Source organism: Manduca sexta, chromosome 26, assembly GCF_014839805.1.
Source record: "Manduca sexta isolate Smith_Timp_Sample1 chromosome 26, JHU_Msex_v1.0, whole genome shotgun sequence".
Classification (NCBI taxonomy): Eukaryota; Metazoa; Arthropoda; class Insecta; order Lepidoptera; family Sphingidae; genus Manduca; species Manduca sexta.
The window spans coordinates 5,490,064-5,508,051 of record NC_051140.1 but is presented as its reverse complement, the minus strand read 5'-3'; the positions used below and the strand labels follow the sequence as shown (position 1 = coordinate 5,508,051).

The 17,988-nt window shown below is 32.3% G+C and overlaps 1 protein-coding gene across 1 annotated transcript; it reads left to right on the top strand.

The window, feature by feature from the left end:
- The first annotated feature begins 276 nt into the window (after positions 1 to 276).
- LOC115454894 lies at positions 277 to 15,197 on the top strand. The gene is made up of 10 exons (XM_037443409.1): positions 277 to 1,055; positions 4,332 to 4,428; positions 4,749 to 4,853; positions 5,015 to 5,099; positions 5,725 to 5,731; positions 6,824 to 6,845; positions 6,985 to 7,212; positions 8,032 to 8,142; positions 8,969 to 9,154; positions 9,360 to 15,197. Exons 1-10 carry the CDS (start codon positions 277 to 279, stop codon positions 10,038 to 10,040), a joined length of 2,301 nt encoding a protein of 766 aa, XP_037299306.1. The 3' UTR covers positions 10,041 to 15,197.
- The last annotated feature ends 2,791 nt before the right edge of the window (positions 15,198 to 17,988 follow it).

Genomic DNA, 17,988 nt, shown 5'->3' with positions numbered 1-17,988 from the left:
AATTGTAATAATTGTGAGGAGGCTTTGATAATATCTTCAATTTCATTGAAATATGTACTTATCCTTGGTAATACACAAATATTTTAAACAAAAAAAACGTATCAAGATATGAATATTTAACTCAACATAGTGTCCACGAAAAAATACGCCCACATGTCACTTGGCACTGATTTTATAGCATATGGGGTTGAATTCTATAGCGGGGTGACATTAGTATAAAAACTAATGGAAAGTAAATTTTCTGTCAGTTCTAAAATATTATCAGAACTGTACGTAATGTTGTCGTTTTTGAAAAACTTAGAAGACTCTGAGCGACCCCTTTTGGGTCCTAACTATTGGATTCTCAAAAAAATGGGTTTACTGCTACCTAAAAATAAGATTAGCAAAATCTTTTACATACTAGTTCACGAAATCGTCACTCTCTTTGTCGTTTCCCAGTATATGGAGCTGTACGTGATAAGATCAGATCTGGATCTTGTATTAACCAACCTAAAGATATCAATGTTGAGCGTCGTGTGTGTTGTGAAAGTGAACACATTCGTTTTCTGGCAAAGCGACTGGAAACAAGTCCTCGAATACGTTACAAAAGCCGATATGTTTGAGAGACAGAACCAAGATGTTCCTAAATCTAACATAATTAATTCGTATACAAAATATTGCCGTCGATTGACACACTTTTACTGGGGTTTAGTCTTTACAACTTTTTTAACTACGACCAATACACCCTTTATGCGCTATTTATCGTCGTCAAATTTTAGGAACAATTTTGCTAATGGAACTGAAATGTTTCCTCATATCTTTAGTTCTTGGATGCCGTTTAATAAGAACCATTCTCCTGGATGCTGGATCACCATTCTTTGGCATGTACTTTTGTGTGCTTATGGAGCTGCTATTATGGCTGCCTATGATACATGTGTCGTGGTCATCATGGTTTTTTTTGGAGGAAAACTTTATTTGTTACGAGAGAGGTGCAGTAATATGTTTAAAAATAGCGATGAAAATGCATCAGAAGCTACCGTCAAACAATTGCACGGAATACACATTCAGCTTATAAAGTAAGTACCTAATTCTTAGTTAAAAGTCGTTTAAATTTCGAATACCTATATTATGTATAGCTATGACTATAATATTTTCTAATTTAGAATGCACTAAATTTATGTCTCAGCCCAAGGTCTTGGTTTTCTTAATGCTTCTCTTTTGATCTAAATAATCTCCCCTTAACACTAATAATTTTATATTGCAATTGAATGACGAGACGAACACGCTACTCGGCTGATGGTAAGCTATGCGATTGCTCATCAACAATAACAACACCATACAAAACTTGGAATTATACAGTACTGCGTGACACTCCACTGCTTTCGTCACCTTGAGGCATAAGATGCTAAGTTTAATAATGCCCCGTAATTAGGTAAGCCACAATTTCCTTCAAACTGAAATACAATAGTACATGTATAGTGGACACTGCTGCTATACGATAAAAATTCATATTGCAGTGATAACTACCCAGACGGTCTCTTGCATACGACAGACCAGCAACCAGTACTTATATACATAATCTTCCACCAGTATAAATAGATATAATCCAGAATTTATTTACTATACAACTAGAAAAATATGGAATGTAATGTTTTCAAAATGCGAATAAGAATGTTATGTATACAAATCTTAGATAAAATATCACAATGGGTCTAATTTAATTCTTACTTATTGAGTATCAAGTCATGTCCATTATTATATTAATAATTAGCAATAGATAATGACGTAAAAATATAATTGCGGCAGAATATTTTGGCTTCAGTTCAGTTTTAGGATAATTTGAGTGAATAAAAATTCGATATAATTTTCATAGCGCAAGCTAAATTACGCAAGCTAAATAATAAGCTAAACTGTGAATTAGTGTAAGTCTCCCGTACCACCGCGATGACAAACGTCTCGCAGCACTTTGTAATTTAGCTTAATAATAATAATAATAATATCAGCCCTGTATTATATACTTGCCTACTGCTGAGTACGGGCCTCCTCTACTACTGAGAGGGATTAGGCCTTAGTCCACCACGCTGGCCTAGTGCCGATTGGTATACTTCACACACATTCGAAATTCCTATAGAGGACTTCTCAGATGTGCAGGTTTCCTCACGATGTTTTCCTTCACCGTTAAAGCGAACGATAAATTCACAAAGAATACACACATGATTTTAGAAAAGTCAGAGGTGTGTACCCTTGGGATTTGAACCTGCGGACATTCGTCTTAGCAGTCCGTTCGACACCCAACTAGGCTATCGCCGCTTAAAGGCTAAATAAGTTCAAACAGAAGCTAAACTAATAAGATAAATTAAAGAATATTATTGGAAAGATACGAATCGTCAGTTCTTCTGGTAAGCAGGCTGTAAAACAAAAATTCTTTCGATGAAATTACGGGCTAAAATCTTACTTTATGTGGGTTCGTTAAATCATTAGTTAGTTAGGCATTGGATATTTAGTTTCCCAGTGAATATTTATATCTGCAAAAAATAGTACAAGTCCACACTATTGAATTTGATGCAACCTGATGAGCGAATCCAAATAGTTTCTGTAAAATATTTAATAAACTATCTTAAAAAAACCCCATGTCAGTGTGGATTAAAGGTATGTTGCATAGTTCATATGACTTAATTTTTATGACTGGTTGCCTGCCTAACGTCGCCTCCTTTCGGAGTCCAGTCCGAGTTAAATAGTATTACAAAAACCCCATCACGACTTTGTTTGGCCTAAGAATCCAACCCAATGACTCCATTTCTTCGCATGCGCTGCAGGAAAGTAACTACTCACTACTAATAAATTCATAAATTCCAGCCTGATATTATACTCGTAACTACTGGAACATATTAAGTATGTTACAGACATTCATATTTTAAAGGGAGATTTAGATTAGCAAGTAAACTTACAGAAGTTGATTTACGCTGCCGAGTATTGCCATCTTTCAAAGGTCATTTCTGCAAAATTTGAGGCTTGCTAGAATTGCGGCGAATCACGTGTTTATATAATTATTAATATATTGTCGTTACTGTAAAAGCATCTGGAACCTCTTGCGCATTTTATTGCTACGAATACTTAATAGTCGAATCTTAGGCCTTACAAAAATCAGAAATGTTAAATAGTAGAGAGTGTTAAGGCTAATTTTACCAATAATTTTGAAAATTATGACCACTGCATTGCCATTTTATTAAGGGTAATAATATATTAGGTATAGATATTATGGTGATGATAGATTCAATATTCTCTAATAACTTAAGGCTGTATATAACGTAAGGCATTGGCGTAAGGCTTTGGTCTCCTAGAATGTTTAATAAAACTTTATGATTTGAAACAACACATATAGCTATTACGATAAGCACAGAATTGATATTTATGCCTTATATGTAATATGGATCGCCATATTAGGCATATCATCCATAACGTATCAACGTTGTCCATGAATCTCGTCAATGACAGTTATAAATTAGAGAAATTATGCGTAATTACTACACTCGTAGCTCATTCGGAAATATCAGAATAAGGCTTCGTATGCATATTATATTAAAATAGTTTTCTCCACATTCACTTGAAATATTTGTGGTTAACCATTTATAAATGTAGTGCACAAATTTGTGCGGAGTTGTTTTAATTTAAGGAAATAATTCATAGGAGTTATCTCCTACAATTAAGACGATTTTTAAGTGAAAGCCGTTTTATTTTTAATATTTGGTTGAAACTTTTAAACAATTTGTATACCGTTGCTAATAGGCACATTTTACTAGGAGAAAAAATAAATAAAATCTATATTGATAAGAATAAATAAATAGTTTTTTACTTATTTATTCTTATATGTAGTAATTTCAACATAATATAAGAAAAATATATAAATTTCAAATTCTATCGACATCAAATTTTAACATTCTCAAACACTAGCCGCGCAGTAACCACACGTTTGACATGACACAATCGCGCTTTCCTAAAACGGGCTTTAAAAACAAAAATTAGACAACACCATAAAAACATAAATTACATACCTGATTCTGTTTTCTTTAAGTGGCAGATCTTATTTACAGCAAAAACACCACCTATAACTTAAAACGGATTTATTACAAAGCATCTCATAGAGCTCGTAGTCTTGTGATAGAAATATTATGTCCAGTATTCTTCAAACTGGTACACAGAATTGCATACACACTGCTACTAGATGGCAAGGTTGTTGTGTACCTAGCCGGGCAAATCCCTAATGGTTAGGATGGATTTACTACTTAACAATTAAAACATATAAGTTAACTATTGTGAATGCCTACATAATAATCCATCTTTCTTTGTTGCAGATATTCAAGATTATTTAATTCCCTGCTATCGCCGGTGATGTTTTTCTACATGGTGATGTGCTCGCTGATGCTTTGCGCTAGTGCTTACCAACTTACCGTTAGTAAACATATTTTTCTTTCTATATAAATCCATTGCTGAGATTGGTTTATGGCTAGACACATAGAAAGATAGTGGATTCAAAAGTTGTTGGTTGAACCGTTTTCCACATGCCAACATTTAAGTAGCTATGCCTAGACTTAATTTTTAATGATTTAAGTACCTATTTATTCTGCATGATTGCAGTATATTTTATTAGTGTTAGTTATTAATTTTCATGATTAAAATTAAATGAATCGTTGTCATTTTTATATTTAGATGGTTTACATTTTTTTTAAATACCAACATTACAAAAAAACTAAAGTAATTTTATTTTTCAGTCTGCAACAAACGCTGCGCAGAAGCTGTTGATGGCGGAATATCTTGTGTTTGGTGTTGCTCAGTTATTTCTATTTTGCTGGCACAGTAACGATGTTTTAATTAAAGTTAGTTATTTTTGTGTCTAATACCATTTAATATACCTATTAAATTATCCACATCTCTATAAACCCAAACCCCAATTCAAGCACACACAATATAAATAACCTACCAGTGTGGTTTGTAATAACGACAAAATTTATTTGTCTTACTTTTGCATAATTTTCAGAACGAAAATGTTACACTGGGCCCTTATGAAAGTAACTGGTGGTCGGCAAGTCTTCGGCAAAAGAAGAACGTGCTAATACTGTCGGGTCAACTTCGCATCAGCAATAAGTTTAGTGCGGGGCCGTTTGCTGACCTCACTTTAGCGACATTTATCACGGTAATATAAAATTAAGGCGTCACTCAAACACGCTGTGTCGCGCTGTGGGCGTCACTCGACGTCGTAACTGATTGAATAAAATGATTTAATGTCCTAATAGATAATATCACTTTGTTTCAGATTATAAAAGGCGCTTACAGCTATTATACTTTACTCAGAAAGTAAATTGGGGACGTTTGCAATTCTTGTCAGATAATTTTAATAAACTTAAAATACACTGTAGTCATTAATAAAATAAATATTATTGCTTTCGAATTTTTCCTTATGCCTTTATTTATATGGACAAATATGTTGTACATAAACCTATTGACCTACGGTAGTACAGTATCTACGGTAGTAAGGCCTGAATACTGAAATACTCTCATATAAGTTACGTACTTGTAATAGTGCTATCTCACATTTTACAGAAGATTCCATTATCTTAAGAATAATTGATATTAAAGTACAAAATAAGTACCTAGTTGTTTTAAAAATCAATAAACATGAATGATAGCTGTTTTGGGGTTTAAATTCAATGTTGAAATCATTATCGTTTACCCTTTTCATATCTAAAGTGTTTTTGTCTTTGATAATTATCATGTACTCAGTTATAATATAATAATCTGTCAAGCATCTCAAATAAAGTATTCTGAGATCCCTCATTACTCATCCACCTAGTACCTATACTAAGTACTTATATTCGGTAGGTAATAATTATAAATTCGCTTTAAATTATTTAAGAAATTAAATCCATGAAGAACTGAAGCGACAGATACCAACAATAATTTCAAAAATACATTAAATTAATCGATAACGCATTTTATGCTTCATTGGCAATAGTTGACACAGCATGCCGCTGATGCATTACAGATTTGGTGGCGCAGTGGTATATACATATAACTGTGTTATCAGTGCCGTAATGATATCTCTTTTTTGATTCTCGAGTCGGGTAAAATCAATATTAGCCCGGAATTGGTGCCTGATATAATGATTACAATTTGAAACGCAAAACATAGTGAAAAGTAAATGCCCTTGTTACGTCTGTGGCTGGTGTGAGAATGTGTGGCGTATGCATGCGCATAAAATATACACACCCATATTAAATGGGTATCTAGATATATAAGTGATACGAGTACGATAGTCAACTGTTAAGCCAATGTCTAAAAACTATCATTTCATAGCTACTATCATGTTCTCTGCTATCATATTATAATACATTGAGTATTTTAATACTATTGAAAATATAATATACCTACGAAAACTTATGGAATTATGATTTTCAGTTCTATCCACTTAGGTGATTACTTTTAAATAGCGCCATCTATCAACGATATAATAAAAAGACTACATTTTGAAAAATAATAATTACTGATCCTTCAAATGAATAATACTTATATCCAAACGTATATTTTTATATGTCAATAAAATGGAAAATATTCCGTTATAGCTGAACAGTTAAATCTAACTTTTTGTTTTTACAAACCGATTACTCCGTCGACCGAAGCCCAACACTATTCCGCCCGCGAAATTAAAAAAATAAAAGCTTTCTTTCTCTTTCACGGAAGCTCTTCCTTTTGATTTCTTTCTAATAACTTTACACATTGAGCTTTATGTTTAACATAGATATTTACTGTAGATGCTTAATTGAAATAAACATAGATTTAAATAAAACAGTCTTGTAGTATTGAGTGATAGCGTGCAGTGCAAAAGTGTGTATGGGTCGATTCGCCGCGGCTAGAGTTCAATAAACTTAGATGTCGGATGGGCTTTGGAAATGTCAGACGTCGGTTTTTATTGTGGATTGCCGTAAATAACGGTGTGACTAGTGTGTTGAGAGTGTTGATATGGAAAACCAGAATCCTCAAGAAAGAAGTTTGCCGGTGCAGTATGTTCGCGGCTCGAGAGCATTCCGACAATTTAAGAATCCGCCCCAACCTCATATGTGTATACAGGACACAGTGAAAGATACATCCGAAAAACTGTATATAAACGTGCTGGGATGGCAGAAGATAGCGAATCCAAAGCAGTATTCCGACCCCATTCCTTTGTACGGTGGAATGCAGGTGATCTACCTACACTTAGTTACTTATCTTGTTAATGAGTTCTGTTGGTACCTACACCCAATACACCCTATATTTTCTGTAGTACGGCCTTTGTGTAAATTAACGGTTGTTATACAATATTAATTTACTACATAATTAATTCTTTGCTTTAGAAAATAATTGTCAGACATAACCCTAAATAATTTTCATAACTTAGTTCGAAAATTATTCATTCTTATTGGACTAACACAGAAAAATAAAAAGCTTTTGCAAATAAAACATGAAAGCAAACACCTGTAGATTGTGAAGCAACAGAAAACCAACTGTTATTATATCATGGTTTTGTATAAGTATTCTCTGCAATTATTTTATATTCAATGTACATAATATAATTATTATGGAATACTATTATTTTGCTTTAATAAATTATCTCAAAATAATCAATTTGAGTTCAAAATATTATCTTACTTTTTACTATATTTACTTAATATACTAGTTATTATAAATACTAATATTTGATAAATAATTGTTAAAAGTAATCACAATTCTGCTGAACAGATTTGAATGAAAATTTACACATGTATAGACCCTATCCTTAATAACAAATATTTTTAATCCCGGTTACTTGCTTCCCTGGGAAATATTTATCTATTTTATGTACATGGCCCTGGGATCATACAAATTGCACAGTATGGATCAATCTTATCGTAGGAAAGGATTTTAACACAGGTGAAACCATAAGCAATATTCAGTAATAAAAAAACACAAGTGTTGATTACATGTCCAATTATTTTGCTTAGATCGAAATAAATAGTTTGAGAAATAATTTATGATCTTCAGGTCCCGCAGAACTGTGGTCTGAATAGCAACAAGCCACCAATGCTTGTGTTTGCTGTTATGGTCAATCCAGATATATTGAAAGCCAATGGGAAAAATGCTAGTAGTCCCACTGTAAGTATCTATTTGTATAATATTTTTTTTTATTTTAAGATCAAATGGATGTTTAATTTTAATTTATAAGTAATGTCTTGAAATTTATTAGCAAGTCATTTCTGCTGAATAGATTATGATGTAGCATCTCATTGGTCTAATGGCAACATACCTGTAAGTTTTTAGGTTCTGGTCCAGGCTAGACAGCTAACAAAATTAATGATAATTAAAGAAAAACGCTTGGTTTTACTAACTATTGGAACAGAAAATAAAAATTATTACTAACTCCCTTTGCCTACCCTTTCAACATTTTTTATTGCAAATATCATATATATTGGCTAATTTTAATTTAAAATTAATTACCAAAATTAGGTGACATTGTTAATGTGTTACTAACTATATTATTTTTATGACGGACATGGCATAGTGCCCCCTGCACCTGATGGTGAGCGAAGTGGGGTCTAGATAGTGTCAGGTGACAAGAATGATTGCCCCACCCTAGTTGATACAATTATGCAGGTCTGCGTGACTACTAAATGGATAATCAAATCCATAAGGCATACTTTAGCAGCCTTATCAGGTTACACTAACATCTGGCTATTCTTTAAGGATATAGAGTATAAATACTAATAATTGTGTTAACAGAATTTATATCTTAATTGAAGCATGTCTATACTAAAAAGTCAGATAATGTAATTCTGTGTTTATATTATTTTAACGCTTTCAATTCAATGTCATTCGCTCCTTTCTATATTTTTTGTTTTGTAAGAAACTCAATACAATGAAAAACAAATTAGTTTAAAAATAAATCTGGTCTTGTAACATGTCTTATGTTTTTTAATTCCAGGATAGAGAAGCTTTAGTCAGTCTTCTCTGTGATTTCGTAGAGGCTATGAACCCTGGACTGGTGCTGGCACGAAACCCAGTTATATTGAAAGATCGAGATTTAGCTGGTGAGCTGAAAGATGTATGGCTCGCCGTGCAGAACAAACGTGAGAGGGAGAAAGGGATGAATCAGGATGTAATGTACAAGGTAAAATTATTATATTAATTATAATGTACAGTGTACAAAATTTTTATATTGAACGAACTTGTGCTCAGTGCTCTGTCTGTATGTATGTCCTTTTCTGGAATAATAGCTTTTAAACACTATTGTTAATGCTGGATCAGATGGATGATGAATGGACAGTGTAAAAAGTTAAATTAAAAATATTAAACAAACTTTTCTTTATTTCCAGGTCTATGATATTGATGGCATAGGCGGCGAAGATATAAATGAAGATGAAAAACTAAACAATAGAAATTGCAAACCAGACTCTGGAACGAACAGAGCAAATGATAAAAAGAACCCAGTGAAATCATCAAAACAAATTCTCATGAATGCAGGACAAAAGTCAGAGTTTGATTCCGGCATGAATAACTGTCAGCTTAATCAGACGACCAGAGAAAACAGGTGTGGGAGCAGCGCGGACACCACGTACTGCACGCCGGTCTACGGGCAGATAGTGTCCACACGAGAAAATCACAACCAAATCAACGACATACAACAAAAATTTTCGTCAAATGAGACCAAACCGTCAAGCTCTTTTAGAAAAGACTGGAATGCTATGCACGGGAAGACCACGGAAGGCTGGGACGAGTACTCCAAACGCAACATATCTTCATTGAAAGACGAAAGGAAGAAATGCGTGAAAGACAAGGCAAGGATAAGCAACGGTAAATCTCACTACGACTTTTTTCCATATTTCGACAATAAATCATCTGTGAGAGACGCGAACGCAACCGATGGCGAGACTAAAGTAATGAATGACGACAGTTCTAAAATTATTGTAGAACCAATGCAGAAATTAGTTCTGCACGCGACTGATAATAAGATATGTGATAATAACGCAAGTGCTCTCAACACTATAAGCTCATAATTGTATAGCATTTACAAATTTTTTGTACGACGCGTTTGTTGGACATTTGCTTACGACGTTCTCGGTATATGAATAGTAATGTTAGCAATATATGATAGGAAATGTTGAAAATTAACACTAAATAGCTTAAGGTAATCAAAAATACTCAACAGCGTTCTATAATACCATACTTTTAAAAATATAAATTATTAGATGTGCAATACAAAAGATAACAATACATTTTTACAATAAATTATCAGTGTTGGACATATTATCAGAAGAAATTAACCCTAAACTGTAAATTGCCTGCCAGCTAAACGATTGATAGTTTTACTGCATTTGTACATACAGTAAATAAATCAGTCCAATCCGTTGACAATCAAACATTAACTACATTTGCTAACCAAAAGAATTATCTGAAGGTCATAGAATTATACAAATTCATTCCAATTCAATATAGAGATTGTTTATCTCAGTTAACCTTAATATTAATAAATATGTTTTGTTAATTGACTGGGGATGACTGAATAATATGAAAAACTAACATTTATATAACCATCATGTTACAGATGATATAACATTTTATTATTATAATATTTTCAAGTTGTGATTATTTACCTAACATAAAATAAGTATTTTTAAAATATTGCTAATCCAGTTGTGGATTTTTGATTCGTAGCTTAATGTTTTAGATTAAACATAGTTTCTTATAAATTAAAAATTTTGCTATTTTACTCAGAGCAGCTACATTTTGATATTTCCTGTTAATATTTTTTTTATTTACTTTTATGACATTTATATGTTGCAATATTATATTAATTACATCAGATTTATAAATACGTTGAGTTCAGACACATGTCTATATCATAATAAATCCAATAACAAAGAATATTTTGACCCAATAACGATTATCAAAATAAATAAATATAATATAGGAACTAAAATCAGCATTAATAACATATATTTTGAAATACCTAAGTATATCAACGCTCACAACGTATACTATACAGTAAAGATATGTGTGAATAGGCAACCGTGCCTCAAACAGCGCGTAATACGCTCCGGTACTGCAACTGTTGCTGCAACAGCTCGCGCGCTTTACGTACAAGTAGTTCGTTAATTAAGTCGCGGGACGGTTGCGATGTGCGCGCGGTAATACGTATAAGTATAACAAAAGTATTTCGGTATTACAAACATATCGTGCGCACTTCACGCCTATCTCGTGGACCTTGTTTGAGTTGCGCAATACAGTATCAGTTACAGCAACGGCGCGTTCGGCTAACGTGCGCCAATTTAAACACATCCAAAAAAAATGGCCCAAATTGTTTTTTCTTTATCGTATCCGACAGTAAATTAGACTAATATTAATGATAAAGACACCACTGTGTGTTAATTAAAAAATGACATTAGTATACAAATTACCAGATTATGTATTGAGTGAATATAGATATAAATGTTTAATTGTCTAGCCAACATTTACATTCAATCAGATGCTCCTCAACAACAGTTAAAGGTTTGATTTCCCTCTCGCCTAAAGAGGAATCAGGGTATATTAAAGAAATCATTTTTGATTTCTGCAATCTTCTCGGTAACATTCTCTTGCTACATACACTGCCTCACGAAATCAGCATCCTAATTTAACTGTTACTTCTAGTCTACCTACTGAATTAACTGATCAAGAACAATACAATTAGATCTTAAGTTTTTCATAAACATTTATATCTAAATATCATATAACGATATGTTTAATTCTCTTGATCATGAGAATCTGGTAACTATTGTTGTCTGGTGCGTGAATGATTAAAACGAGATATGATGCTATTATAGTGTTGCCAATATGATATTGTGAAATACGTGACATTTTTGCTATAACGTTTTCATTGTTGTCAAATTAATGTAAATTTTTATCCTGAGCTTGTTGAATTAGGTTAACGCGTGTATGGCAAATATTTGATGATATAATGTGTGATTGGATCCAATGTTGATTGCCGTTGTTGGGTATTTGACTATTACTGGTTATACGACATCTGTGTGTTTGGTTATTTATGTCAGAAAATATTTCAGATATATAAATGAATCTTTTCTAGTCGAATTTTGGGTATGGCGCAAGACCATGCAGGTACGCAGGAAATATAGTGCACGAGTGTGTGCGCAATACACAGGTGCACTCTTTTCCATCACACTCATAGACCGGTGGAGACGGCTATCCGACATGTCCAGAGAGAAATCATGCGCAGGACCAACGGTTTTACGCGCTTATAGAAATATACAATGCTGACAACGAAATAAATACAAATATTGCTTCTTGTGTGCTTCTTCCTGAGTTAATAATGGAATGTATCACATATCTTGCCTAAAAGTCCCTTTATTATGTTATAACCTATGGTATAGATTATATTATAGAAAACATTATTTTTAGGCAGTAATAGTTGATGTTACTTAAAAAGGTCCCAAGTCACAAGTAATTTATTTTTAATAATTGGGATTTCATATCATACTTATTTTGTAGTATTTCTTTTATTTAAATTACGTTCAAACTAAAGTGGTAGTCAAATACCTAATTGCATATTTTAAAAGGTAATTTTTTATTCAAATCTCTTTGCACCGAAATTTTATGTGTGAATTCAGATGTATTTGGAATGTACAAATATATTATGAATCTCATTTTATCTTGGTAAATGTTCTATTGTAAATTATTGAATTATCGGATCCAAAATTATTGAATATATTGGCCTGTTATATGAATAGACCAATTAACGCTAGTTGCGATAGCGTTATAACTTTAATTATATAAATATTAGCGAACAAAGAAAGCATTTAAAATGCCATACTACAGTAAATTATGAATTAAATAATTCGATTCAATAAAATTATTGCTCATTGTAATTTAATTTAAATTTGACGTGAAATATAAATATAATAATTAATTTCAATTGCAGTAACAATACATCTTGAAGTTTTTATTTGATGTGATCTCTCGGTCATAATGACGCCTGTTCGCGTACCAAACACTGCCATTGATGCTTGCGTAGGGCAAAAAGATAAAAGCTACATTATAAACGGATTGCTAGCAATACTTAATAACAATTATTTGAAACCATTGGTATGAAAACAACAGGAAGCAATGCAAAATACTGGTCAATATACTTTGTTCAAACCTATTTACCATCATTTTAGAATCCAGGTTACAAAGATTCAACATTAATTTTGAATTTAATTTTATAGAAACTGATCCATTGCGATAATCGCAAATGAAATGACACATTGAACAGGAAATGTCGCTTTTATCTTATGCCGAAGTATAATTTAGAGAAACCAAGACATTGTTCCATCTCCAAGATAATATTAGAATAACGCTATGTGTAGATTTTTATAATGGTTGTATCGTGATTTGTAAACCCAGTCTTAGTAGGACTATGTTTGTGTGCAATCCTGTGGTTCTTTTATTTTTTTTAATAGTATTTAGTATTTTCGTTTACACTAGTTATGTCTGACTGTTTTCCACGCGCAGAGATCTCAGTTACATATATTTTCTGATTCGTGTCACATTTTGTCATGATGTTGGGTTTACTTGTGTCTTAGGCAGTTGTGCGGTTATGGATTTTCAATTTTGTCAGCATTGGTGCCAAAAAACAAATAGTTTATATCATACAGATGAATTATAAAAAAAAAACAATCTTGTGAAGGAATAATTTAGGCCACTTTAATATGGAGATTATTGAGGTACCTACTTATACTTAATAAATTCTCTTGTTGTCTATGTAATATGTGCAGTGTGTTTTATCGCGACCGAATTAATTACAGTATAATATTTTATATTCAATACACTTAGTAAAAAAAAATGTGGAGGGATCAGAGGAGACTTGCACCTCATTGAATATTGGCATAAACTTTTTTGTTGTATGAATTTTTTTAAGGCTCATCATACCGCCAACATAATAGACACAAGAAAATCAATGTACATTTTAATTCAATGTGTATATTTTTCGAAGTGCTACATTTTAAATTTAATATTTTATAATTTGATCAAAAGTATTCCTTTTATTATAATTCTAAGTAAATATATAGGGTGATTCTTTTCGAAAGTTAGTTTCATTTAATGCTATTTAAAATAAATTTAATTTTATATAATATCTATTGTATTTTCTTTGTAAATAATATTACTTAAGTTTCTGTCACTTAAAACAAACGTAAGAATAACCGATAGTTATTATTATGTTGCTGATGATTATTTGTAAATATAAAGTAAACAAAAAAATACGAAATTAAAATGGTGCCTTGGTGTAACGTACTACATAAATTACTACTCTTTTTTAACATTTATAATGTGAATGAAAATAATTAATATAAATTCATTCTATTAGAAAAGATGCACATCAAAGGAATAATATAAAAGATAAATCAGCTTTCGGAAAAATCGCCCTAGATATTTTTTTATAGTGATTTGCTGTGCACTAGGTACAGAACACCTGTGCCCAAATATGTTCCTTTTATATAAGATTTATTTTAATAATTTGTATAATATAATTGTATTGCTTATTGGAGTTTTTAAAACTATTTTAATTATAATACATATTTACGACTTAAATATCTTTATGGCGTGAAATAGTTAACGATTACAGTGTGTGTAATATAATATAAAAACATTTAGTTAGGTGAAAATATAAGAGGGGGCATGTCAGGATAATGCAACATATCACTCGTTTGATCTTATGTTAAATTAAATAATGCGCAGGCACGTGACTATACTATTGACCATCTTAATGTATTATAGGACACCCTGTAGTATTTCTCTAAATGAAAACGGAAGCCGTGTGAACAAATTATAAGAACTAATCATTATGAAATCTGTCATGCGCTCTCTTATAATTAAACCTATCCGCTCTTATTGTAATAGATCAGTAATTCCACCTCGTTATGTTACACATATTTGATCGTTAACTACATTTGAACTTGTGTTGTTATAATGTAAAGCAAATGTATGTTTATAAAATATCAGTTCTATTCAAAATTAATTGTTACAAATCATCGAAAGTAATCTCTAGTGTTAAACATTTTTTTTTTTTAAGTAAATACAAATAAATGTGACCCAGTGTTCGTCGTACCTAATATAATGGAATTTAATAACAGATCTCTTGTTTACAGTATTGAAAATTACATGTCATTTACAAGACTGGTTTGAGTGGTTTCATTTGTTGCCATTATTTCTATACTGTGTTGCTCAAAATTGCTGCGGATGTGTATAAATTTCCGTGAAAACGGATCAATTATTTCTCGCCCAAAAAATAAAATAAAAAAGATGTCCCGAGTTCTCTGGTACTACGTATTCAAATTACGCGTATAAAAAAATATATCAAAATTAGGCGACTGTGAGCACGTTACAAAAAATTACTCAAGATTATTATTTACTTACCTATAGTATAATAAAACTTTTTTTTATGAAAACTAATGCGATAGGTATAATTATTCATAATAATATCATATTCAATTTCTCTTTGGGGATAATCGTGGTTACATGTTGTTCCAGTTTCGGATACAAAATATAGTTAGCGTGTGTAGTTTGTTTCCACCTCAAAATGTTATCTTAGATAGTTTCCCCAAATGTTGTGGGTATTTGCAGGAACTTGGAAATCAAGTTGCGATTCCAATGTTTTACTAAAGTTTCATACTTATGGATGTAGGAGACTGAAAGTCATGACAAATAAAATAAGTACTTAAATTGAATAGATATATAATAAGTAATTAAAGTAATATTTCTTATTTTACTTTTTAACTTCTTTTTTTACTTGACCGCATAATCATTGAGCTTAGACGGTTATTTGTAAAGCAAATTCAAATCTTTTTCGTTTAGGCCTTGTGGTCACGGAAGTTACCACAGAGTAAGTAATATACTACGTAAGAAGAGGAGGTATTTACTACATTGATTTTTGTTGGAAATAAGGACGCAAATGATTAAGCGCCTTCTTGGAAGAGCGAACTGGCATTTTTACATTTACTTTTTATGTTCTGTCACATGGCTCACTTCTCTTTTAAATCGTACCATTGTCTTGCTAGCCCTCGTCACTAAATGTATTATTTTATTTACAATAAATTGTATTTATAGACTATTATATTGGAGCCTTATTTTCATCAGGTTATGGGCCCAGAAGCGCTCGTAATTAATAATTAATAGTAAAAAGAGATAAACCTTAAAAGTCGCCGCGTGCCGGAAAATTTTCTTTATGCCAGATAGCTTTTGTTTTTTCAACATTTCAGCAAAATGACGTCGAATAACCATAATTATAATGGAATTATGAATATTGAAAAGCTAACTGGACGTGATAACTACAATACGTGGAGTTTTGCCACAAAAGCATTCTTACAACATGAAGATATGTGGGAATGCGTTGTTGGAGAATGTACTGACGCGAAGAAAAACATCAAAGCTAAGTCCAAATTAATTTTATTAATTGATCCTATGCTTTATGTTCATATACAAGAAGCAAAAACTGCAAAGGAAATATGGGGTAATTTATCTCGAGCGTTTGAAGACTCCGGTCTAACTCGTAAAGTAGGCTTATTGAAAGACTTGATAAATACAACATTAGAGACAAGTTCAAGTATAGAGGACTATGTAAATAAAATAATGTCATCTGCACACCGTCTAAGAAATATTAATTTCAAAGTAGATGACGAGTGGCTAGGTACCCTCATGCTCGCGGGTTTGCCGGATAATTACAAACCCATGATTATGGCTATGGAGAGTTCCGGAATAAAGATTTGTGCAGATTCAATTAAAACAAAGTTGTTGCAAGAAGTTAAGGCAACGGAAACTAGCGCATTTTATTCAAACTCAAAGAAAAATGGTCGAAAAGGGTAGATAAGAGGGATAATCAAGAGCAATCATCTAAACCAAAGGGGCCTAGATGTTTTAATTGTAACAAGTTTGGACATCTGAGTAAGAACTGTTGGTATAAAAACAATAAGTCAACTGATAAAAGTAATGGTTTCGTTGCAGCTTTCTCTGCAAGCATGGTTAACAGGCCACTGAACTGGTACATAGATTCCGGCGCATCTATGCACATGACGATGCATAGGAATTGGCTGGATAAAGAAACTGAACCACCTGTCTCACACATCAGGATCGCTAACAATAAAGTTCTCAGAGTTGAAAGTTGCGGTAACGTTACCATCACAGTGCCGGGTGCTCAAGGACACAGCGATAAAATACAGGTGAGGAATGTTTTATACGTACCTGATTTATCAACTAACCTGTTATCAGTAAGCAAAATTATAAAAGGTGGATGTAAAGTTGAATTCACTAAAAGTGGTTGCAAAATATTGAATGAAAATGGAAAGCATTTAGCTGATGGTCATTTAATAAATGATATGTATAGGCTGATTGTTAATGAGGGCCATGCAATGCCAGCAGTGATTGAAACCGACACATATTTATGGCACCAGCGCATGGGCCATTTGAACTTTACCGATGTGAATAAAATTCCATGTTGTGCAACTGGTGTGAAATTGTCACCGTCAAATAAAGATATAACTTGTATAAGTTGTATAGAAGGAAAGCAGACAAGACGGCCTTTTCCAGTTGAAGGCTCCCGGGCAACTGAGTTGCTAGAAGTCATCCACTCCGATGTATGTGGACCGATGGAAACGACAACATTCGGAGGTGCCAGATACTTCGTCACTTTCATTGACGATTTCTCACGAAAGGTATTTGTATATCCCATAAAAGGTAAAGATGAGGTGATTTCAAAATTCATTGAGTTTAAAAACAGGGTAGAAAATGAATTGGATAGAAAAATTAAAAAGCTTAGAAGCGATAATGGCAAAAGAATATAAAAATAATAACTTTGATAAATACTTAAAACGATTTGGAATAATACATCAATCTAGTAATCCATATAGTCCAGAACAAAACGGACTGAGCGAAAGAATGAATAGAACACTAATAGAGCGGACTAAATGTATGTTAATA